The following is a 25391-nucleotide window of genomic DNA, read 5'->3' on the forward strand; positions in this document are numbered from 1 at the left end:
ATGGAATCACATCTCATGATATGGAATCATGAGATGGAATCAGCGTAAAATTGCATGTCCAAACGCTAATTCCATCCCACGATACCATAGCGTGATATGATATCGCATGGCCAAACGCCTACTAAGCAAACTCCTTTCGAGAAACCCAAACTAAGCAAACTCCTTTCGATCGAGAAAACATGCAGAAGATTTCAAATCAGATTGTACTACCATTACTAACAGTAGTACTGTAGTAGTTTATGTAGGGATAAGGGTCTGAAAAATACCCCAACTTTGGTCGGATTTGCTATTGCGATACTAAACTTTCATAAGGACCTATTACCCCCCTAGACTATTTAATACCGTATTTTTTACCCCCTAAACCATTTAATAGTGTATTTTAAAGGTATATATGTGCCCACGTAGACACATTACTATTTATAATTTTGCATTATTTTTTATGTCCACGTGGGCAAATATATATGTTTAAAATACGGTATTAAATAGTCTAGGGAGGTAATAGGTCCTCATGAAAGTTTAGTTTCGCAACAACAAATCCGACCAAAATTGAAGTATTTTTCAGACCTTTATCCCGTTAAAAATAGTATATGTACGAAAGCCAAGCCAAGTAGTATAGTGCATTAATTATAATGTTAAAAATAACTTATGATAAGAAGGTGGAAATAGTAGAGGCAAGAGATGGACATATTTAGAGATCTATATATTGGTTGCATTTGTTAAAATATTTATCCACACATGTAATTGTTTATATTATAAATATGCTAATTTATTATAATTAAATCATAATTATCATAAAAAAATATATAAATTAATAATATAATACTAATAAAAATATATATGAAACATATAACATGTATTTACTAAATTGATGCAAGAAATCTAGGGTGAGCAATGTGCATCTAGAAGCATGAAAAAAAAAATTGCTTAATATATATTGACGATTTTTAAAATTTATCAGTAAGTTTTATTACATACTTTCTCCGTCCCATTTTGTGTGGCACTTTTCAGATTTTTAGATTCAAACAAGTTTATCTTTAACCCTAAGTTTTTCATAGATTCTTTTAATATTTTGAATTATTAATTATTGTGACTTATAGTACTTTTTACGTAGTTTATAAATATATAAATTTCATTTCAAAATATTTAAAGATTCTAATAGTAAAATTATGATTTATATTGATTGAGAATCTAAATATTTGATGTTGTAGGAGGTGGTGATGTCCCCCACCTAAGGTTGTGAAGGAAAAGAGGGGGTAGGAAGCCTAAGGACTAGGAGAAAGGAGGCTGAAAAACTATTAACTGCGGTTTTGAATAAAACATGTTAAAAATAGAAGGGAAAAGGAAAAATATAGTGTCATCAATACAAAAGATATTTACTTTCTTCATATGAGTTTTGGACTTTGGATTGGGTCGAATCAAAGCTTCTTAATGATTTTTTATGGGTAAATAACATGTATCTCGTTAGTTTAAGAATTAACAATGTGTTTTTTTTGTGAGTTTTTGAAATTATCATTTGTGTTTGAGTTACAAGATATCAAAATTATATTTTTTAGATACACTATATTCAAGTGGATTCATGTGTATTTGGGATATATTAACTCTCCCGCTCTCCTCTCTCCCACTCCCGCTTGCCTCACTCCATATGTATATGTATTTCAGAATATATCTGATATTCTAGATATATGTATCTTGTACCCCAGATACATATATTTAATGTGATTCGTGTGTATCTATGATACAATGACTCTCTCACTCATCTCTTTTCTATATCGCTCATCCCTCTCTTTTTATTATTCGTATTTCAGAGTATATCTGGTATTAAAAATATATGCGTCTAGATGTATTTGACTTGAAATTTGATATGAAATTATTAATTAGTGAGACAACATATAATTATCTCAAACTATAGAGAAAGATATGTTATAATATTTATGTAATTAGATAGTTTTTTCGTTTTTTAATTATTACATTTTTAAGTGAAAAAGAGTTAGCATTGAAAGTTGAGCATTTTCGGCTGTTACTTTTTTTTTGTTACTATATTTCAAATTTAGTAAAAATATGTGTTTGAAAAGATAGTTAATTAGTTAGTAACTTTTGTGAAAATGAGTGGACAAGTTCGTAAGAACATATTGTTTTGAAAAATAACATAATTAATGACTAAATCTAAATGATTAGAATAAAAAATAATATTAATAAATAAATAAGTTCTTACAACATGACTACATGAGGTAACTTTTATATTACATATTCCATATTTGGTAAGTCATACAATTGCGGTAAGTAACTTGCTACAATGGGGAAAAGTTGGTACTCTTTCTCCGTTTAATAATAGTTGTCCACTATATTATTTTTTAATATCCAATAATACTTGTCCTCCTTATAAAATTAATGGATAATTTTGCACTTAGTTCCTAATTTACCGTTATTATTAATTATAATCATTGTTCTATTGCATTTTTGAAGACATTAGATTTGTTATATTCAAAGGATGATATAATTAAATTACTCTTCTATTTATAGTTTCTTAAAAAGTGTGCAAAATCAATAATAGACGAGTATTATTTGACAAGAGTAATAATAAGAAAAAAAATATATTTAAATTGTCATTTAGTACTAGGTAATAATTCTTCTTGGATCTGGTGAACTAGACTTTCTTATTTGGGGTACTGGTCCTGATTCTACTCTATGTTCTCTATACTTGTAAGTATTCCTATATAGCTAAGTTAGTTATTTTATTCTTAACAATAATTATTTATTTTTTTGAAGATTACAAATATTTTAATAAAGTTAATATTTAATGAAGTGATATTATATCTTTCCATAAATAAAGATTGAGATAGTCAAATAAATTTATCATAATTGATGTTTTCTTAAAAATATATAAGAAAAATAACACGATAGATAATTTGCGACAGATGAAGTATTATTATATGAGATTGAGAAAATCATTAACAAAGAAGCTCTCTGGATATGTACCCCTGAATTCAGTTACCTACTATATCTTGTTGTGACGAAAAGATGAAAACGAAAATCTAAAATAAAGAACACCAAGTTTAACGTGGAAAAATCCTTCAAAACGAAGGTAACCACCACGGGATCGACAAGACCCGAATGGCTTCACTATAACAATAAGAGAGTTACAATTATTCTTCTAATGGCTACACAACAAGTGCCAAAAGAGAACAAACAGTAGCTACACCAACAAAAGATAAATAGAAAGAAACACCACCTAAACCTAGCTGCTGTTCGGAACCTAAAACAGGATCTTTCTGACTTCAGAATCCGATCTTCACCGTTCAAATCAACCGACAAGATGTCAGGAACACTCAGTACAAATTTCAGCCCGATCCAACGGTTAGTTAATCGGAAAACACGATCTGAAGGTTGCTGGTCGGAATAAAAGACTGCAACAAAAGAACCCTTTTTCTTGTCTCTTATCTCTTGTTGAAAGCTCTCTCAAAAACTTCTCTTATGTCCTAATGTCTTTCAAAGACAATACTAATGAGCAATCTAAATTGTTATCTCAAGACCATCCTCTATTTATAGAGTTGTGCTTTTCCTTACAAAGCCAAAACGAACTCCAAATAGGATTAATATTCCAATCTTTTTCCTAATAGAATTGGAAACCAAATAAAGAGAATAATTTCAATCTTTTTTCAAGTAGGATTAGGCCATGGGCCTTTGGCTGGAACACGAGCAATAGCCCAACAAACTCCCCCTCCAGCCAAGGGGCCAAATGGACTTCAAGTGGAGGAACTCTTAACAGGCTTCATGCTTGCCGCACTTTTACAAAACTCATGCTTGTCTACAATCACCACTTTTGTAAGCATATCTGAAGGATTGTCATCAGTGTGTATCTTCTCAACCTCAAATAATTTCTCCTCCAAGGTCATTCTAATCCAATGATATTTTCTACTAATATGCTTGGACTTAGAATGAAAGGTAGAATGCTTGGTGAGATAAATAACACTTTGATTATCACAAAATAAGACAAACCTTGATTGTTCAAAATCAAGATCTTTGATAAATCCTTCATCCAAAGCAATTCTTTGGCACCTTCAGTGATGGCAATATATTCAGCTTCTATGGTAGATAAAGCTATGCACTTCTGAAGTCTTGATTGCCAAGAAATAGCTCCACCTCCAAAAGTGATCAAATAACCAGAAGTGGATTTTGAGTTATTAAGATTTCCTCCCAAATCAGAGTTTGTGTAGCATACAAGTTCAAACTTGCCACTACCAAAGCACAACTCCATATATGAAGTACTCTTCAAATATCTTAGTATCCATTTCACTGCAGCCCAATGTTCTTTTCCAGGATTGGATAGAAATCTGCAAATGGTACCAACAGCATGTGCAATATCTGGTCTAGTACAAATCATAGCATACATCAAACTACCAACCGCGGAAGAGTATGGAATACTTGACATCTCATTCTTCTCTTCATTAGTAGATGGATTTTGGGTCGTACTCAACTTAAAGTGTTTAGCAAGAGGTGTACTAACCACTTTTGTCTCTATCATGTTGAACCTCTTGAGTACTTTCGCAATATACTCCTTCTAGGATAGTGATAACTCCTTCTTGTGTCTATCTCGATGAATTTGTATGCCTAAGATCTTTTTTGCTGGCCCCAAGTCCTTCATCGCAAACGATTTGCTTAACTCTTTCTTAAGGATTACAATTCTAGATTTATTTTTGCCAACAATTAGCACATCATCCACATAAAGTAGTAAGATAATAAAATCATCATCAGAGAACTTCTGAAAGAATACACAATAATCTGAAGAAGTTTTCTTGTATCCCTGATTTTCAATGACAGATTCAAACTTCAAGTACCATTGCCTTGGAGCTTGTTTCAAGCCATACAAGTTCTTTCTCAATTTGCAAGCATGATTTTCTTTTCCTTTAACTATGAAGCCTTCAGGTTGCTCCATGTAGATCTCATCTTCTAAATCACCATGAAGAAAGGCAGTCTTGACATCCATCTGCTCAACCTCTAAATCTAGACTTGCGGCTAAAGCTAGAACCATACGAATAGAGGACATTTTCACAACTGGAGAGAAAATTTCATCAAAGTTAATTCCCTTTCTTTGACCAAAACCTTTGACAACTAACCTAGCCTTGTATCTAGGTGCAGATGTATGTTTCTCTTGCTTTAATCTAAAGATCCATTTATTTGTTAAAACTTTATTACCTTTCGGTAACTCCACTAGCTCATATGTGTCATTCTCGTAAAGTGACTTCATCTCGTCTTCCATGACTTCTACCCACCTATCTCTATGAGTATTTAGCATGACTTCATTATAACCTTCAGGTTCTCCCATGTCAGTCAAAAGGATATACTCATTAGGAGAATAACGTGTTGAGCTTCGCTTCTCTCTAGTGGATCTTCTACAAGAGGTTTCTGGAGCATCCAAATTTGTCATCTCAGCATTAGTTGGTTGATGATCAACCACAACATCACCAATAGGAACATCTATAGGTTCTACACCCTGATCATTATCTAGATCATTATCTTGGGTTCCTTCATGTGCAAAAGATGTATCAATAATAGGAACTGGATCAACATCAACTAAGCTCTCATCAATCTGAGAATCTGGTTTCTCAACCTTGTCAATATCTTCAATAGTTTGATCTTCAAAGAACACAGCATCACGACTTCTAATGAGCTTCTTATCAATTGGATCATAAAAGCGATATCCAANAGTTTGATCTTCAAAGAACACATCATCACGACTTCTAATGAGCTTCTTATCAATTAGATCATAAAAGCGATATCCAAACTCATCTTGATCATAACCAATGAAGATGCACTGCTTAGTTTTAACATCCAATTTTGACATCTCATTTTTTGGAACATGCACACAAGCTTTACAACCAAACACTTTCAAGTGATCATAAGAAACATCCTTACCAAACCAAACTTTATTTGGAACATCACCATCCAAAGCAACAGCAGGAGACAAATTGATAACACAAGCAACAATGTTAAGTGCTTCAGCCCAAAATGAATTTTGAAGTTTAGCCTCTGAAAGCACGCATCTAACTCTCTCAACTAAAGTTTTGTTCATCCTTTCTGCCAGGCCCATTTAATTGAGGAGTTTTTGGAGGAGTCTTCTGATGACGATTTCCTTGCGATTTGCAGTAGTTATCAAAGGGACCAATATACTCACCACCATTATCAGTGCGAATACATTTTAATTTCTTTCCCGTTTATCTCTCAGATAAGGCTTGAAACTCCTTAAACACATCAAGTACTTGATCTTTGGATTTTAAAGGATATACCCAAATCTTGCGAGAATGATCATCAATGAAAGTTGCAAAGTAAAGCGCACCATTTTTTTACTTCACTTTAAAAGGACCACACAAATCAAAGTGTACTAGCTCCAGTAGCTCAGACTTTCTTGAAGGAGGATGATTGTGAAAAGAAACTTTTTTCTGTTTCCCAGCTAAGCATTGAACACATTTTTTTACTTTTGCTTGTTTCACACCAGCAAGCAAATTCTTCTTAGCCAAACAGGTGATCCTCCTCTCACTCATATGACTAAGCCTCTTGTGCCACAATTCTAATAAAGTCTCGCTTTCCACCAAATTTATAGAGTCTCCAAGAATCGATCCTTGTGTCACGTATAAATTTAAATGCTTTCTTCCTCGAGCTACAATCAATGAGCCTTTGGTGAGCTTCCATTGGCCATTGAACAAGTCATTATGATAGCCATCATCATCTAGTTGTCCTACAGAGAAGGGAATGTCTGGAGCATGCTTGACATTCTGAAGGACTAACGTTGAACCAGTGTTGGTTTTCAAACAAACAGTGCTAACACCAAATACCTTAACCTCACCAGCATTACCCATCTTCAACACCTCAGAGTTAACAGAAGTATAAGATGCAAAGAAGTCTTTTCTTGGTGTGACATTTGATGTAGCTCCAAAATCTACTATCCAACTTGTATCTTGAGATACAAAATTGATGACGTCTTTATCACAAGCAAAAAGAAGGTCATCTCGAACAACAGCAACAACATTGTTTCTATTATTTTCTTCCTTCTTCCCTTCTTTAAGATCTTGCTTCAATTGTTTGCAAAATCTTCTAATATGTCCTTTCTTTCCACAATGATGGCATATAATATTTGGATTCCTGAATCTTGACCTGCTTCTACTTTTACCTCTACTTTTCTGATCTCTTGTCTTATCTCTCCCTTGATCTTTTGTGTACAAAACATCTGAATGTGAGGATGTGCCTTGAGATTTTCTTCTAACTTCTTCATTCAACACACCACTTTTTGCATATTCCATAGTCTCCTTACCACCAGGAGCAGAATTTGTTAAAGAGACACAGAGAGTTTCCCAAGAATCCGGTAGAGTATTAAGAAGCCAAAGTCCTTATATTTCATCATCAAAATTAACACCCATTCCTGATAGTTGATCAAAAACACCTTGAAAATCAGTTATGTGATCAAGAATAGGATTGCCCTCCTTGTATTTAAAGGTCATCAATTGCTTTAGCAAAAACAACTTGTTATTGTCAGTTTTTGAAGCATAAAGCGTCTCCAACTTTTCCCACAATGTTCTAGCATGTGTCTCATTCACAATATGGTTGCGAACATTATCTTCAACCCATTGTCTTATATATCCACATACTTGTTGGTGCTCGAAATCCCAATTTTCATCGGTCACAGTCTCAGGTGTATGAGCAGCAAAAACGGGAAGATGCATCTTTTTCACGAACAATAGATCTTTCATCTTGCTTTTCCATATGTTGTAGTTTCTTCCGTTTAGACATACCATCTTGCTCATATTCCCCCCATATAGAGAACCTTGCTCTAATACCACTTGTTGTGACGAAAAGATGAAAACGAAAATCTAAAATAAAGAACACCAAGTTTAACGTGGAAAAATCCTTCAAAACGAAGGTAACCACCACGGGATCGACAAGATCTGAATTGCTTCACTATAACAATAAGAGAGTTACAATTATTCTTCTAATGGCTACACAACAAGTGCCAAAAGAGAACAAACAGTAGCTACACCAACAAAAGATAAATAGAAAGAAACACCACCCAAATCCAGCTGCTGTTCGGGACCTAAAACAGGATCTTTCTGACTTCAGAATCCGATCTTCACCGTTCAAATCAACCGTCAAGATGTCAGGAACACTCAGTACAAATTTCAGCCCGATCCAACGGTTAGTTAATCGGAAAATACGATCTGAAGGTTGCTGATCGAAATAAAAGATTGCAGCAAAAAAATCCTTTTTCTTCTCTCTTATCTCTTGTTGAAAGCTCTCTCAAAAAACTTCTCTTATGCCCTAATGTCTTTCAAAGACAATACTAATGAGCAATCTAAATTGTTATCTCAAGACCATCCTCTATTTATAGAGTTGTGCTTTTCCTTACAAAGCCAAAACAAACTCCAAATAGGATTACTATTCCAATCCTTTTCCTAATAGAATTGGAAACCAAATAAAGAGAATAATTCCAATCTTTTTTCAAGTAGGATTAGGCCATGGGTCTTTGGCTGGAATATGGGCAATAGCCCAACATATCTCCCTAATTATTTGTTCATTTTTGAATTGACATACCTATTAATAAAACAATGATTGATATGGTGAGTTTATCATTTTTTTCTCTATTAATTATGAAGTTGATGAATTAAAAACTTAAGGTTTTCAAGAAGTTAAACATTTTTCAAAGTAATTAATTGAGGATATAATAGGTAAAAAAAATTATCCTTTCTTGATTTGTCAAAATGAACAACTAATTAGAAATAACTAAAAAAGAAAAAGTGGACAAATAATTAAGGACAGAGGGTACTAAATTACTTTATTTATTACCGTGCTGCTGACTTGTTAATATTGCCTAAAATGGGCTGCTCCTTTTCAGTGTTTCATTTTTGGTCCCGCAATTAATTACTTTCATTAATTAGTTGGATTCTCCAAATAATTTATCACTCACAGCTTTATATTTTATCCCAATTTAGGAATGTTTATAATGCTTTGTCAAACTTTAAGTAAGTATTCCTTCTTCTTTTTTTTTTTTGCCTAAATCATCAATTCCATCCAATTGGGAAAATGGTTTATTACTCCCTTCATCTCATATTAATTGTCCACTTTATTATAAATGGTTGTCTTAAATTACTTGCCAATTTATCAAACCAAAATGAAATTAGTAATGAAATTATTGATTTAAACAATTTTTGTAACGGTTTTAAGAGGTCAAGTGCTGCCAACATATTGTGACCAAATATAACATCTTTACAAACATAAAGTTGCACGTTTTTCCCTTTAATTGGGTTGATCTTTAATTTTTATCTTTTAACAATTGAACTTATGCCTAGTAAGGCATACGCTCCTTAGAAACTGACGTCATGTCCAAACAAAAACTTAAAAGTATATAACGATATGAAAATATAAACGTATGGCTACGAGAGACGAGAATTTAACAAGCAACACAAAATATGGGCAAAAGTGCATATGTCCCTTTACAAAGTGGCATATGATAAAGCACATTGAAAAGCATCCACCATAAAACAGGTTAAGTAAAGTGAGTTGGTTAAGAACACACAGCATGACAAGAACTCTAAGGGAGGAGCCAAATAGAAGAATGCAACTTTTATAGTTACTCTCAATTTACATCTTTTTAAGTGTATTATATGTTGAAGAATTATAAAGATTACATACAATAATCACACAATAAAACAGCAGCAGGAGCAAGAAATTCAACTGTTGTAGATTTCCCTTAGTACTCCTAAAACCTGGTTCGCTAATTCTTGCCCGAAAAGCCTAGGGAAGCTTGATTGAAGATCTATCTCGATAGTCTTATTCTTAATTATTTGATCCCTCTTAACCAGATCTGCACTTTCATCATCTGTCAATCTTCTCTTAGTACAAGCACACAGATCCAACCATGTATCCAGCATTACCTTAGCAACAGGACTTATGTGATCCTGAATAATCTCATCAATGCGAATGGCCTGGGAAGGTTCGGTTTCTATAGAAACCAAGATAGCCGATGGAGAGACTAGGGATCGAATATATAGAGACGAAGAGAAATAAGGCTTTACCTCAGGTAATTTCTCGAGAAGTTGTCTCTGCTTGTCTAATTGTGTTTCCTCATAAAAGGTCTTGAGGTAATCAGGATGTTGGACAAGGTCCTTTCGCGGAGGTAGATCAAGAATAAGGATGAGAGTTGTTGGACTGCTGCGGATAACTTCAATTAAGAAGTTTGGTGCATCAGTTGAAGGCCTCAAATATGCTGAAAGGCTTGTAATATTCAACGCTCCGCCTGTGGGTAGGTTGCAGTGAACCCAACTACCAAGTATGAAATCAACCTGTCACAATTTAGAAAAGGCAAAAATATTAACCTTGCATATACTCCTGATGAGAAAGTTGAAATCGTTAACTATGTGTTCCCAGTTTATCTTTTATTATACGCGTTAGAAAAAGAACATTAAATCTCAAAGAGAAACAAGATTTGTCAAAGAACTCTCAGTGGAACTACCAACTATAAGCAGAGGAATGGAACTGGACAAGAATAAATGAACAGAAGCCAGATCCAAATTCAAGAATGAACAAGCATAGGAAGATTAGATTGATGAACTAATTAGACTTCCTACTTGCTATCTCCATGATGCTTTTGCAGTCCTTATGTATAACTTCCCCAAGAAGATATCGGGTGAACGCAACTAGCAGAAATGCAGTAAACTACAAATTATGCACAAGGATAATTCTTGAATCGAGCTGTTAGATTGGTTGGTCAATTTTGGATGCATATTCTCTCTAGCTTCTCTATATGAAGATCTATTGATCTTTTCAGCAAACACCCAAATGGTGCATCGGAACCCACCTAAAACACTAGTTATACATCCACAATCCATACTCATCTCAACCAACTGCAGCCTCTCCTACACCGACAACTCAGCAAAACACACCTACTCTCCTACAACCCCCAATTGCTAGTTTGAACCAATCCACCCGAGAAATCCCAAACTCACCAAAATCAACTCCTTCTAGCACCAACAATCACAACAACAAAAAAACATCATCCCCTATATCTTCCAATCCTTCAGAGGAACAACACATGGACAGTAATAAGCTCCTAAAGCTTGCCCCCAACAATTCTCCAGAACCTCCAAGATGCCATTAACACTCAGCCTACTCTTTTTCCGATCACCACGCAACACCTCAACAGGAAAACACTGCCCATTCGAAATCCACCCACCAAAATCATACACCTCCTCAGCCAAAAATGTCCTCAGATTTCGACACACCCTCTTCAAAATTGAAATCGGTTGCCGCGACCAACATCAATGAAACTAATCATAACCCTACTGCCACTGATAAAAATCCTGCTATAACCAATCTTTCAAGCCCAGATCAGAAACCCCAATATTCAACTCCAACAGAAAAATCCCAATTTAGCAGGGAAAGGTAAGGGTGTTGCTCCATCGAAACCAACCTTCGCAGAAAGGTTCAAGCTGATTTGGCGATTGCCTCAACCGCCGAAGCTCCTATTGAAATCAGGCATGAGACTCATCTCGGTAAGCCAACCATATTTTTCTCTGCTGATGACTATTTCGTGAATTCGGCCAATAATTGCAAATGACTATTGTGGGTAAATTCATCAAAGGAACCTACTATGAAAGAACTAAGGAAAATTTTTGTGAGTCAATTTCAATTGAAAGGAAGAGTCAAGATTGCATACTACGACTACAGCACTGTTTACATTGATTTTCTGTAACAAAACAGACTTCAATGACATATTTTCAAGTCATTCATTCACATTGGGTCATACACTATGAAATTCCTGAGATGCACACTGAATTTTAAACCAAAGCAAGAAACTTCTATTGTTCCAGTTTAGATACTAGTTCACAAACTACCTCGGCACCTATTCAGATGGGAACTCAGTGCCACCAGATATTGAAGTTGGGAAAGCTTATGTGAGAAGGAGAGATTGCAGATCATAAGAATTTTCCCCTTACAGCTCCTCAAGCTAAGGGAGGGGCAACAAGCAGAGATCAAACTACTTTGACAAGATCACAGCAAAACTAGTTGAGATGCAGTTCACAGAACATGCTACAAACTATTAAAAAATTAGTGGGAATTCGCAGCACATTTCACGAATTGCGTTTGTTTTATATTTTTTAAATGTAACAAATGGACGTTAGGGGTCATCCGTGAAAAATATGGCAGTTTGCAGTACAATTCACAAACAACCCCTTTTGGTATGTGATTTTTATGACAACCCCTTTTGTTTATTGGCTTTCAAAACGTGCCCTTTAGACTCTAGACACCAGAATCCATTGATAGACTTAAAACTCAAAAGGAGACACAACATTGCTTTAAGGGCCTATTTTTACATTTGCCATTTGGCTTATATCATTTTTTTTTTTTTGAGAAAGTTAACATTTTGAATACTAACAACCCATATAATAACCTATTATAGAATTAGGATGCTTTTTTTTCATCTACAGAGGGGGTGTTTGGATTGACTTTTTTTAAGTAGCTTATAAGCTAAAAGCTAAAAGTCATAAGTTGGTCGTGCCCAATTTTTGGTTTTTAACTTATTTTTGTACTATTTTCGCCTAAAAATAAGTGCTTAAAAGCACTTTTTGTCTTTCCCAAACACCTCAAAAATAAAAAGGAACTTAAAAGCCAAAAGCTACTTAAAATAAGCTATAATCCAAACACCTTTCTTAGAGCCATGTCCAATTAAAAGGAATTTTAAGATTGTTATTTACTAGAAAGGGCAAGATATATGGCTTGAACAAGAAATACTAAATTTGAAATTAGCTAAAAAAAAACAGATTTGATAAAGATCTTGTCTGACTTCATTGGATGGAGAAAACCACGGATTCACAGAGTAATACAAATACTGCTGATCTTCTTAACTCCCATCAGCACATTATACAATTAAGTATTTGGCATTTCAATATGAATGATGTCACTGTTATCTTGTACATGGTGAAGTTGATAAAGAAAACAAGAACATTATTATGTACTATAGAATAATGATTGATAAAGCTAGATCTTGTCATCTAATTTTAGTGGATTTGGCTTATACAGAAGAGTTAATCCATTACGAATTGTGCTTTTGTTGATTGGCCTTTTTACTATGTATGCTAAATATATCGGGTATTAGGAGAAAATTCTTGGCGCATTTTTTTGGTCTCACGTAGGAGTGATGCAACAATGTTGTCAAAGGTGTGCTTTAAGAATGCTCAATCCCGGAAGCAAGGCTCAAAACATGTTGAGCACTTTGCCTCGCTTAATGTGCACTTCATTGTCGTCATTAAGTCCCTAAGACAATCTTTTCCTTGCGAATAAGGGTTCTAAGCTATTGGTATCACACTTTATTATAAAAAGATCAATTTCTTTGTCCATATATTTGTCATTCATGCTTATATTTATTAGTCTTGGATACATATAATATATTTGTATTTTTCCCTATTGTGTCTTTTTTCATTAAAGCTCAAGCTTTATTTGTATTTCAGGCTTAAAGTCCCAGCCTACTTTAAAGTTTTTTTGCGCTTTTCGTTTTTCATAACATTGTGATGCAACAACACAAAATTAAGATAAAATGGGATGAGAAGGAGTATATTCACTCGAATCTCAGTCTTGCTAAATATAGTTGCCTGAATTGGATTATCCGCTTGAGTTTCCATAGAAGCTTTTATAACATAGATGTAACCCATTCCTATCTACTAATTCAACAAAACATCCAACAGGAAGTAATTCCTATATCATACTCTAATACATATAATTGGCACAAGTGCAGAAATGAATGAATTGGTAATAAGTAGTAGAATCAGTCGGAGAGTACCTGAGAAGAGGAATTTCCAGATCTGACATAGAGAGAAGCATGAGCAGTAGCAGATTCATTCTCAAAATACTGCACATGAGAAGGCAGAGTACAAGGAAGTAGAGATTCTCCAAGACGATTCTCCACAGTCGATACAAGTTCCACCATTAACTCTCTATGCGGAACAGCTGCATAAGGAAATTCCTTGAATTTCGATTCATGATGTTCCATGGAAGTTGACGACGACGAGCAAGACAAGCGTTTTCCGACGGAAAAAGAGCGAGAAGAGGGAAGTGGTTGTGTGAGAATTGAAGTGTGAAATTGGGCAGAGAAGAGTGGAACGGCCATAGCAGGAGGACTGCCATGTCCACTCCTATCTCGCTGCTTTTTGGGAAGAAAAGGAACGCCACGTGCGTGTGGGACTTCTTTTCTATCTAACGTCGTCGTTTGAATTTTTATATATATGAAGATGTAGCTGTTTAGCCATGCGATTTCATATCATCATATGGAAATTGGTGTTTAACCATGCAATTTCATATTAGTGTTTCAATATGTAATTTCATGTTTATTTCATTTTGTGATTTTATATTATGAGATAAATGTCAAATTTCCCAAAAATCATGATTTGGAATACAAAAATTGGTCAACAAATTTATATTTTTGTAAAACAACCAAGTTTAATTTTTATATATTTACTAGTCGTTTGTTTTATATGTAAATAAAATTTATAATTAATATCATTACTTTTTAAATCGTTTATATCTCATATAACGATTATTTTCACCAATATAAATTTATTTTTACTTCAAATGCAGTTCTTAATTTATCAATTATATCTACGAAATTTATTATATTTTATCAAATTTATTACTACATTTAAAAAAAAACTTAAATTGGCCCATATAGACCATAAAATACTAAAAAGAAACTTTCGCATATAGCCACTCAAAAATAGCCTAATTACGCTTCATAGCTATAATTTGTTAATTATCATTCGTAGCTATATGTTATACGGAGGAGAGTGGTGAGCGAGATTGGGAGAGGGAGGAGAGAGACGAGCGAGAGAGGCGAGTTGTATATGTATATTGGTTAGATAATTGTGTATTATACATATGTATTAGTATATATGTCAAGCGAGATTGAGAGAAGGAGGAAAGAGGCGAGTGAGATTGGGAGATGGAGGAGAGAGACAACTACACGTTTATACAAACTTTAAAAAGCTATACACAAAAAGATTGAATATATATATGGTGACAAAACTGAAAAACCAAAGGAAATCATGGTCATATACAAATACAAACCATCGTATATAAATACAAATCAAACAAAGAATTGTTAGTTGCGAATTATATAAATGTGGCTAAGTATACAAACGTGGCTAATTATACAACTCGAAGTCAGCCCATGTAATTAATGGTTAATGTTAGTCGTGAGTGGTAATTATAGCAAACTATAGCTATGACGAGTAATTAAGTAGTATAAGTTTGCTTAACCGCGTAATTTTCCATAAAAATGGATAATAAAAGGGATAAATCCAATTACAATATGCAAACCTAAAGGAGCCAAATGGCCTATATACGTATTAGGAAACAAAAATTATATGTTGAAACAAAGTCCAGCTCTCTCTTCTTCTTCAATACAAATTTTCAGCACATTGGACGTCGATTGAGTGGTCTTCTCCGGCCGGCGTAAGCTCCGATTGTGCAGATACAACTCGACCCCTTCCTTTCCTCTTCTCTTCAGCTCCGATGGTCTTCTCTGATTAGCTCAACTACTGGGTACCTTCCGACCCTTTCAATCCTTTATTTATCATTATTGTTCTTGATTTGAGAACTAGACTGAGGTAGTTTTCAACGAACTTAAATTCTTCCCCTTTTAAGTTAAATGAGTTTGATGAATTAAATAAGTCTATTTTTAAAGAAAAAGGGTTCAATGACATGGCATGCCAACTAGGAGAGTGTAAAACTTTTGAAGTGTTAAGTTTATTTGGAAGAAAATAATGATAGTTAAGTAATATTTTGGTTCTAAATGAAATATAAATGATATTTCAAGACAATTCTATCAACTTAGGTGAACATTTAGAAAATTGACTCTTTTATTCTTAACAATAATTGTTTTGTTTTTTTTTAAGATTACAAATATTTTAATGAAGTGAAATTATATCTTCTATAAATAAAGACTGATATAGTCAAATAAACTCATCTTAATTGATGTTTTCTTAAAAAATTGTAAAAATAATTCGCTTCTCAGGATATATGTGCCTTTGAATTCAGTTACCTATTAGATTATTTTATTTGTAACTCTCTGTTCACTTTTATTTGTTATGTTGCATTTTTTAAAAGTTAATTTGACTAAGTTAAATTAGATTACCTTAATTTGATATTTGAAACAAAAAATTTAGATATTAAAAAACTAGATGAAACGTACTATAAATTGCATTTTTTTGTATATCAATATGATGAAAAAATATATAGTAAACTGTTAGTCAAATTTTTTATAGTTTAACTAAAAAAAGAAAATTATGACAATTAAAAGTGAAGGGAAATAGTACAGTGTTGCTAACTTGTTAATATTGCCTTAAATGGCCAATTACTTTTGAATGTTTCATTTTTGGTCCCGCGATCAATTACTTTTCTTAATTAGTTGGATTCTCCAAATAATTTATCTCTCACAACTTTATATTTTATTTATCCCAACTTAGAAATGTTTATAATGCTTTGTCAAACTTAAGTATACCTTTATTTTGTGGGTCTAAATCCTCAATTCCTTCCAATTGGAAAAATGGTTTATTACTCCCTTCATCTCATATTAATTGTTCATCTTATTATAAATAGTTATCTTAAATTACTTGTCAATTTATCAAACCAAAATGAAATTAATTAAAAATTATCTCTCCAATGCATCTAATGTGTGTTCGATTCGAGTTCTATATTTGTTGAAGTGAAGCACTAGCTTCATTGATTTGAATTCTATGGTAAGATCTAAGACAGTTCAAAACTGAATCAAAACCAATAACCTAAATCGAAAAAAAGTTATTAATTTATTAGTAATCAAATCATTGATTTAGCAAGTTTCACCCTATCAACACACAGCATGACAAAAACTCTAGGGAGGAGCCAAATAGAAGAATGCAACTTATATAGTTACTCCCAATTTACATCTTTTTAAGTCGTATGGCAGAGTCTATAAGAATAATATTAAATAGAGTATATTATTAATGATTGTATTAGCAATGCATGTATTAGTTATGCTTACATTAATTATACATAGATTATTTTAATGCATAATTTGGTTTAATGCATTAAAAATAGTATGTATTGCATTAAAAAAATTATTTACAAAAATACCCTTCACTTTATGGTGGAAAAGATGTAAACAAAGATTTTGAGGGGCAATTGATTCTTTTATCATGTTAATGCATGCATTAAAACCATTGCATTGTTAATACCTAAAAATCCATGATATTAACAATGCACACCTTAATACACAATAGAGTGTATAACTAATGCTTGGTTGAAAAAGAGTATCAAACAAGATACTAGTAATACACAAGACTAGTACATGCATTATTTTTTCTAATACACTCTACCAAACGACCCCTTAAAAAAAATTATAAAGATTACATACAATAATCACAATCAAACAACAGCAGGAGCAAGAAATTCAACTGTTGTAGATTTTCCTTAGTATTCCTAAAACCTGGTTTGCTACGTACTTCTTGCCCAAAAAGCCTAGGGAAGCTTGATTCAAGATCTATCTCGATAATCTTATTCTTAATTATTCGATCCCTCTTAGCTAAATCTGCACTTTCATCATCGATCTGTCAATCTTCTCTCAGTACAAGCACACAGATCCAACCATGTATCCAGCATTACCTTAGCAACAAGACTTATGTGATCCTGAATAATCTCATCAATGTGAATGGCCTGGGAAGGTTTGGTTTCTATAGAAACTGTTAATGTTAGTAAGCAAAACTAAAGAGGACAAGTCATGTTCGGAAAGTTATAAGTTAGTAGTTCCATTATTTAGTTAAGATTTCTAACTAACTATTCAAGAAGCACTGTATATATATAGATAGGATTGTACTCTGTAAAGTTCAACACATCAATAAGAATATTGAGAGATTTTAGACTCTTAAGGATAATTCTACTTCTTAAGAGATTGTGTCTTCTTCTTCCTCTTTATCTTCTCCTGCTTCTTATTCTCTTTCTTCTTCTTTTTCAATCTAGTCTTCATAAACTACATGGTATCAGAGCTTTCAAGCAAGATATTCATTGCTTGATTCTGGAATTCCGCAAGTTTTTCTCAATTGACATTAATACAGATTCAAAGGTTCGAAGTTGGTTCAAGAAATGGCACCGAATTCTTCTGATTCTCAAGGTCAAGCCACGAGTACCAATGGAGGAGCTGTAGCTACTATTGATCACAATCACCAATTGTTTGTAACACCCCGGAAATTCTATGACTTAAGTTAGAGCCTCACCTTATGAATAATGACTTAAAAATAGTTAAAATGATGTTTAGAAACCTAAACTAATGTAATTGACTTGGTTTGGAAGAGTAAAAGTCTAAACGTCAAGAAACGATCACGACGTTCGAAAACTAGAGAAGAGTGTGTTCTAGTGTGTCCTTAGGTTTTGGACAGGTTTAGGAGTGTCGTATGATGGTATAATCCGGTGAAAAGGTTTAAAATAGGTACATATATGTTCCTAGGGTTAAAACGTTCGAATACGACTCCCTGGGGCCACCCTAAGGGGCCTCGAGGAGGACCCCAACCTTAGCCAAGCAAGCTGCCAAGGCAGCTTGCAAATTGCACTTAGAGGGAATAGAGGCGCGTCGCGCACTTGCTCTCCCAAAGAGCAAAAAGTCAGTTCGCGACGTGGTCGTATCGCGGACTCTACTGTCTCAAAATTTAATTCCAAATATCTTCAGGGAACAGCTCAAGTTCGCGACGAAAATGCAGAAATTCAGAAATCTATTTTTACTTCACTAAAGAGTCCATTTAAGTGAGGGGTATTTAGGGTGCTTTAGGGGACGTGTATATAATGATTTTTAAGTCAATTTACCTCACTTTTATCACTCAAACACAAAACCCCAAAGATCTAAACCTAAAGTTCCTCCTTCTCTCTACTCTCTCTCTTCTCAAGAACTCTATTGAAGAAGATTAGAGCTTCAAGAAGAAGACCAACTCTCCAAGGTTTCAACTCGAATTTTCGTGGTTAATTCGTCAATAAGGTATGATTGCTTATCACTCTTGGGATTCCTTTCCCCAAGAGGCCCCTTCAAGATGAATTTCAAAATCTCCAATTTCTAGGTTTCAATCCAAAAACGTGGGTCTTCTTTTTAAAGTGAAATTGATGTTATAAACTTACTTTGATTGATGTTATATAAACAATTATGGATGAATTTATGTTGTATTGGTGGTTTCTTGAAGAATTCCCCATGAGACCCACGTTTCTCCTTATTTTCCTAATTCTAACCCTAGTTTGTGTTGGATATTGATTGAAGGCTATGAATTGAATGTGATGTCATGTAATTCATGTTTGTATGATGATTCTACCCTAGGTTATGTATAATTTCTATGAAATTAGGGTTGAGTCTTTGAATGAAGCCTTGAAGGCTATGAAGGGAATATGTCAATTGCTTATATTGATGCTGACTATGTTATTACTTCATGAATTACCTTGTATTATGTATTGGTTATGAATTTCTTGGTAATTGAAGTATGGATATCCCACAAAGGGCAAGAAGGTATGAAGGTTGGTTCTTTTTTGAACTCAAGTATGAAAGGTGAATTACTTAGATTGTAATGATGTTATACCTAATGTGTTATTGTGGTGCTAATGACCTAGTTTCTTCATCCTTAACCCTCTACACTTGAATTAGCTATGAAGTATGTATGTATATTATGGTATGATTGTTATATGATTGAAATGTAGTTCTCATGATTGTAGTGTAATGTAAAGTGAAAGGTTTACTCACTTGCTAAGTGTCTCTAAAGTGAAAAGATTGTTACTCACTTATGAACACATATGAGCTAATATGGTAAGATGTCTACATAAGAGTATAGCAAAGGCTAATGTGAACTTATGTGATGACTAAAGATGATTACTAAAGGGAATTAGATGCTTAGCACCGAAAGGGCATGTAAATGAGATGGGGGTCTCACGTTTAGTAAGTCCGGCTCCACACATGGGTTTCCTCACGTTTAGCAAGTCTGGATTACATACGGTATGTGTTGTCTCATGAGATGGAAACCTCCACGTTTAGTAAGTTAGGGTTTCTAGAAGCAATCTCCTTGACCCTTAACTATTTGCCCACGTAGAACTCTAGCTTAGTGGATCCACCTAGATAGCTATGTACGATCTGTTACACCTTAGGCAAGTGTTAACCCTCTCTTTCCGGTATGGGAGTAGAACACTGGATTCCATGTAGCTCTCATGGTCTATGTTAGTTATTGCAATATTTCCCTAATGTAAAAGTAAATGAAGGTATGAAAGGTGTGAACTCTTACTTGGGCTTTCTTAAAGGTTTCTACATAGTGTATGGGAGGGTATGGGACTTCTCTTGCACATTGCACTTGTGGGATCCTAAGAGATGGTTGTAGTAGTGTTCTCTTATGATTATGATTACTATGACTTATGTATGTTGAAGCTATGCTATGTATGATCATTATGAATGTGGTAAGTTATCATGAAATATAATCTTATGAATGTATGCATGAAGTAGGTTGCTTAATGTGATGCTTGGCTTTGAATAGGGTTATAAGGTTCTATTCTTTGCATTGCACTAGTATTGCTTGGGCTGTCTACATGTTGGGATGATATTATGTTGGTTTGGACTATGATACTTAATTTGTGTGCATATTGGATTTACTTGGCAAAAGGCATGTTTTGAATAAAATGTCCTTTTATGCATGTTTCAATGGTTTTTATGCATAGTAGCCATATTTAGTATGTGTGTTGTACTAACCCATATTTTCTCCCTTTTCCCAAACATTTAGGTTCGGGCCATTGAGGATTCAAGCTTACTTCTCAAGACACTTGGAGTTGCTTCCCCAAGTTGGTGAGTCCTCAAGTCCGAGGACAAGACCCTATCTCTTTTTCTTAAATACGATAATTGGGTTTTTGAGACCACTGCGATAAATGAGTATGATCTAGCTTCTATGTTTAGTTCTTTGCTTATGTTGAAAGACATTGTTGTACTTCCTATTTGCAAGACTTCTTATTAATGTAAGGGCTAAGTCCCATTTTCGATACTTCTATGTCTAGATGGTGCATTGTGACGAAGTTAGATTCTATTTTTCATATATGAAGTGAAGTTGAACTTTCAAAGTAAAAGTTTTAAATTTTCCGTGATTTTATTTTATGATACATGTTATGATGAATGCTAAGGGCTTGTATAAGACCTCTTCGAGGTCGAATACGCCGGTAACGACTAGGGGGTGCTCTCGAATCGTTACATTGTTCTTGCACTCTTCTGATGTAAGTGGGATACTTATAATTTCGTTTCAGTTAACTAGAGTGGAAAATTATTCGATTTGGTTCAGGTCAATGAAGATTGCGTTGCTAGGAAGAAACAAACTGGAAATGGTTGATGAATCTTGTAAAAAGGAAATGTTTCCAGGGCTAGAGGACAATTGGGAAAGAGTCAATGCCATAGTTCTGTCTTGGATCATGAATTCTGTTTCAAAGAGCTTGTTATGAGGCATAATGTATGCTTCAAATGCTAAAGTTGTTTGGGATGACTTGTTCGAAAGATTCAACAAGGTGGATGGATCAAGAACATTTAATCTTCATAAAGAAATTGCCACCTTAAGTCAAGGCACCAGTTCTGTTTCTGTATACTACTCTAAACTCAAAGGGTTGTGGGAAGAGTTTGAAGCTCTAGTCCCAGTCCCAGGATGTTCGTGTGAGGGATCAAAAGAATATGGGGTGCATCTACAAAGTCTGAAATTGTTTCAGTTCCTCATTGGGCTGAATGACTCCTATCTGCAGGCAAGAAGTCAGATTTTGATGTTGAAACCAGTGCCTAGTGTTAATCAGACATATTCTATGATTCTAAGTGATGAGAGTCAAAGATCAGTTGCAACAAATGCAGGAGTGTTAGGTACTGGTCCAGCTAGTATACAAGGATCGTTTGATGTTGTCATGTATTTAAGAACTAGTGGAACTTAGAATAAGTTCAAGAAGGGGTATAATCTGGTGTGTGATTTTTGCAAGGTCAAAGGTCATACCAAGGAAACTTGTTACAAGATTATTGGATATCCACATGATTTTAAGTTAAAAAAGAGAGGGGTGAGTAGTTCTGCATATAATGTCACTGGTGAATTTGATGATGGTGTGAGATCAAGATCTGAGGATGGTGTAAGGTCGAGTGCTAGAGGCAGTTATAGTGATACAGGAAGTGGATAGTTGAGGTGTGATGCAGAGATTAAGCCACCAAATCAAAACCAACTAGAGTCCTGTACATTGACTAGAGAGCAGTATAATCAGGTCTTGCAACTTCTTGACAAGAAGTCAGAGGTTCCACATTGTGTAAATGCAGTAGGTATGAACTCTAATCAAAGAATTCAAAGTCAAAATACATGTTGGATAATAGATACAGGGGACACAATCATGTGGTGTCTTATCTGAGTCTTTTATCAAACCAGTCCATCTCTAAAGTTGATAATCCAAAGAAAGTGCATCTTCCTAATGGGGATAAAGCTTTAGTTACTCATCTAGGTTCTAGCATATTAGATGGGACAAACAAAGTGTCAGGAGTATTCTACATTCCTCAATTCAAATTTAATTTGTTGTCTGTTGCTAAGCTAACCAAGGAATTGAACTGTTCAACTTCTTTTTTTCTTGACTTCTGCTTGTTTCAGGAACTCTTCAGTGAAAAGGTGAAGATGATAGGTAGAGAGGATGAAGGATTGTACATTCTAGCCAACAAAATAGATAAAAAAGATGTTGTGTTGTCAGCCAGACATTCTGAGCTTAGTGATAAACATATTGTACAAATTGATGTTCAGTTACTTCATAAAAGACTTGGTCATAGTTCTAGTTCAGTACTTAAAAAGTTGTTAAATCTTAGTTTGGCGGATATTACAAAATCCATAAGCAACTGTACTATATGTCCTTGTGCCAAACAAGCTAGAAGTCCTTTTCCTATAAGTACATCTAATAGCTTGAACAACTTTGATTTGTTACATATGGATGCATGGGGTCCTTATAAAAGATCTACTTTTGATGGTTTTAAGTAGTTCTTAACTGTTGTAGATGATTATTCTAGAATGACTTGGGTGTTCTTACTAAGAATGAAGTCTGATGTGTGTGCTATACTGAAAACTTACTTAACTTACATCAGATCACAGTTTAATAAGCAAGTAAAGGTTATAAGATGTGATAATGGTATTGAGTTTGTTAATACATTTGTAGTGAAATGTTCAAAGAACTAGGGATAATACACCAAACTTCATGTGCTTATACACCCCAACAAAATGGAATAGCTGAAAGGAAGCACAAGCATATTTTAGAGGTAACAAGAGCCATAAGGTTTCAAGCAAATATTCTTGTGATGTTTTGGGGGTTGTGTGTTAAAGCTACAGTGTATATTATTAACAGAATGCCTAGTAGTGTAATTGGTAATATATCTCCTTTTGAAAAACTGTATAACAAACAACCTTCTTTACATCAATTAAGGGTGTTAGGTTGCCTATGTTTTGCAAAGAAAGTAAATGAAACTGACAAATTGAAGCCTAGGTCCACAGCTTGTGTATTTTTAGGATATGCTGAAACTCAAAAAGGATATTTGTTATATGATCTAACTAGTAATGTTTTCTTGGTTAACAGAGATGTAGTATTCCAAGAAGATGTGTTTCCATTCAAACTGAAGTCCACAGAGACAGTTCCTATCTTTACGTACAATGGTGTCAATCATGCGGTTGATGAGTTGGAAGGGGTTCCAATAGCAACACACTCACATCAACATACTCAAGGTGATATATTGGATCAAGAACAATTTGAGAGTGTGGAGGTGGAGGCTGCAACAGGCTTACAACCATCAGAGGAACCACCAACTGAAATACAAACAGAACAACTGTCTCAAACAGAAGTGAGAAGATCAAGAAGAGGAACTAAACCACCTTTGTGGTTAAAAGACTTTGCGTCTCTAAACATTCATGAGGGACCATATAGTCTGGACAAATATCTGTCATATGACAACATTAACCCAGTCTATCAAACATATTTGGCAAAGATGTCAAGTGTTGCAGAACCACAGTCCTACAAGGAGGCAACATCTGGTCCTAAATGGACTAAAGCAATGGTTGCTGAGATCAAGGCACTGCAAGAAAATCATACTTGGGAAATAGTTGAGCTATCAGAGGGTAAAACACCTATTGGATGCAGATGGATATTTAAAGTTAAGTACAAGGCTAATGGAGATGTTGAAAGGTTTAAAGCAAGGCTAGTGGCAAAGGGGTATAGCCAAAAAGAAGGCATAGATTACCAAGAAACCTTTAGTCCTGTTGTCAAAATGAAGACTATCAGGACTGTCTTGGCTATTGTTGCACAACACTGGCAGATCCATCAAATAGATGTATTCAATGCATTCCTTCAGGGAGATTTAGCAGATGAAATCTATACGCAGTTACCATAGGGATTTGAGAGTCAGGGGAGAATAAAGTATGTAGACTCAATAAATTCCTCTATGGGTTGAAACAAGCTCCCAAACAGTGGAATGCAAAGCTGTTTGAGGCATTGCTAAGGTTTCAGTTCAAGCAAAGTGAACATGATCACTCCTTATTCATCAAGCAAACATCAACAGGTTCAGTGTTTGTTCTTATATATGTTGATGATATGTTAATTACATGAAGTAGTGTTTAGCTTATTGAAGAAACAAAAGATAAACTGAACCAAACATTCAAAATGAAGGATCTAGGTGAGCTCAGGTTTTTCTTAGGGATTGAGTTTGTCAGGTCAAGTAAAGGCATAGTGATGCATCAGAGAAAATATGTATTTGAACTTATTTCTGAAACAAGGTTGGGAAATGCAAAACCTGCAGTGACTCCTATTGACAACAATAACAAGCTAACTTCAAAGCAATATGATGATTATGTCAATTCAGAAAATGACAAAGAAGATCCTCTAGCTGATCAAAACATCTATCAGAGATTGATAGGAAAGCTACTATATCTTACAATGACAAGGCCTGACATTGCATTTGGAGTACAAACATTGAGTCAGTTTCTACAACAACCTAAAAAAACTCATATGGAAGCATCTTTAAGGATTGTTAGGTACATTAAAGGCCAGCCTGGTCAAGGGATATTGTTATCTAGCAATCCAGACAACAAGTTTACAACATTTTGTGATGCTGACTGGGCATCTTGTCCTCTTACAAGGAAGTTTGTAACAGGCTATTTTATCAAGTTTGGTAACTCAGTGGTCACTTGGAAATCTAAGAAACAATCTACTATGTCTAGAAGTTCAGCAGAAGTTGAGTAAGTATAGAAATATAACTACAATTGTAACTGAAATTATTTGGATGTTGGGTTCACTAAAGGACTTGGGGATTTGAAGTGCAGAAGCCTGTAGATGTGTGT

The 25391-nt window shown here is 34.4% G+C and overlaps 3 protein-coding genes across 3 annotated transcripts; 2 read left to right on the forward strand and 1 right to left on the reverse strand.

The window, feature by feature from the left end:
• Positions 1 to 9594: 9594 nt before the first annotated feature.
• LOC125859986 (red chlorophyll catabolite reductase, chloroplastic-like) lies at positions 9595 to 14173 on the reverse strand. The gene is made up of 2 exons (XM_049539849.1): positions 13823 to 14173; positions 9595 to 10328 (listed from the first exon to the last, which is right to left on the reverse strand). Exons 1-2 carry the CDS (start codon positions 14147 to 14149, stop codon positions 9717 to 9719), a joined length of 939 nt encoding a protein of 312 aa, XP_049395806.1. The 5' UTR covers positions 14150 to 14173; the 3' UTR covers positions 9595 to 9716.
• A 7340-nt stretch (positions 14174 to 21513) lies between these two features.
• Positions 21514 to 23048, forward strand: LOC125859091 (uncharacterized). Its single transcript, XM_049538823.1, has 4 exons — positions 21514 to 21925; positions 22232 to 22347; positions 22455 to 22565; positions 22671 to 23048. Exons 1-4 carry the CDS (start codon positions 21514 to 21516, stop codon positions 23046 to 23048), a joined length of 1017 nt encoding a protein of 338 aa, XP_049394780.1.
• A 1666-nt stretch (positions 23049 to 24714) lies between these two features.
• On the forward strand, positions 24715 to 25293 carry LOC125859093 (uncharacterized mitochondrial protein AtMg00810-like). The gene has a single exon (XM_049538824.1). It carries the CDS (start codon positions 24715 to 24717, stop codon positions 25291 to 25293), a length of 579 nt encoding a protein of 192 aa, XP_049394781.1.
• The last annotated feature ends 98 nt before the right edge of the window (positions 25294 to 25391 follow it).

Source organism: Solanum stenotomum, chromosome 3, assembly GCF_019186545.1.
Source record: "Solanum stenotomum isolate F172 chromosome 3, ASM1918654v1, whole genome shotgun sequence".
In the NCBI taxonomy this organism is placed as follows: domain Eukaryota; kingdom Viridiplantae; phylum Streptophyta; class Magnoliopsida; order Solanales; family Solanaceae; genus Solanum; species Solanum stenotomum.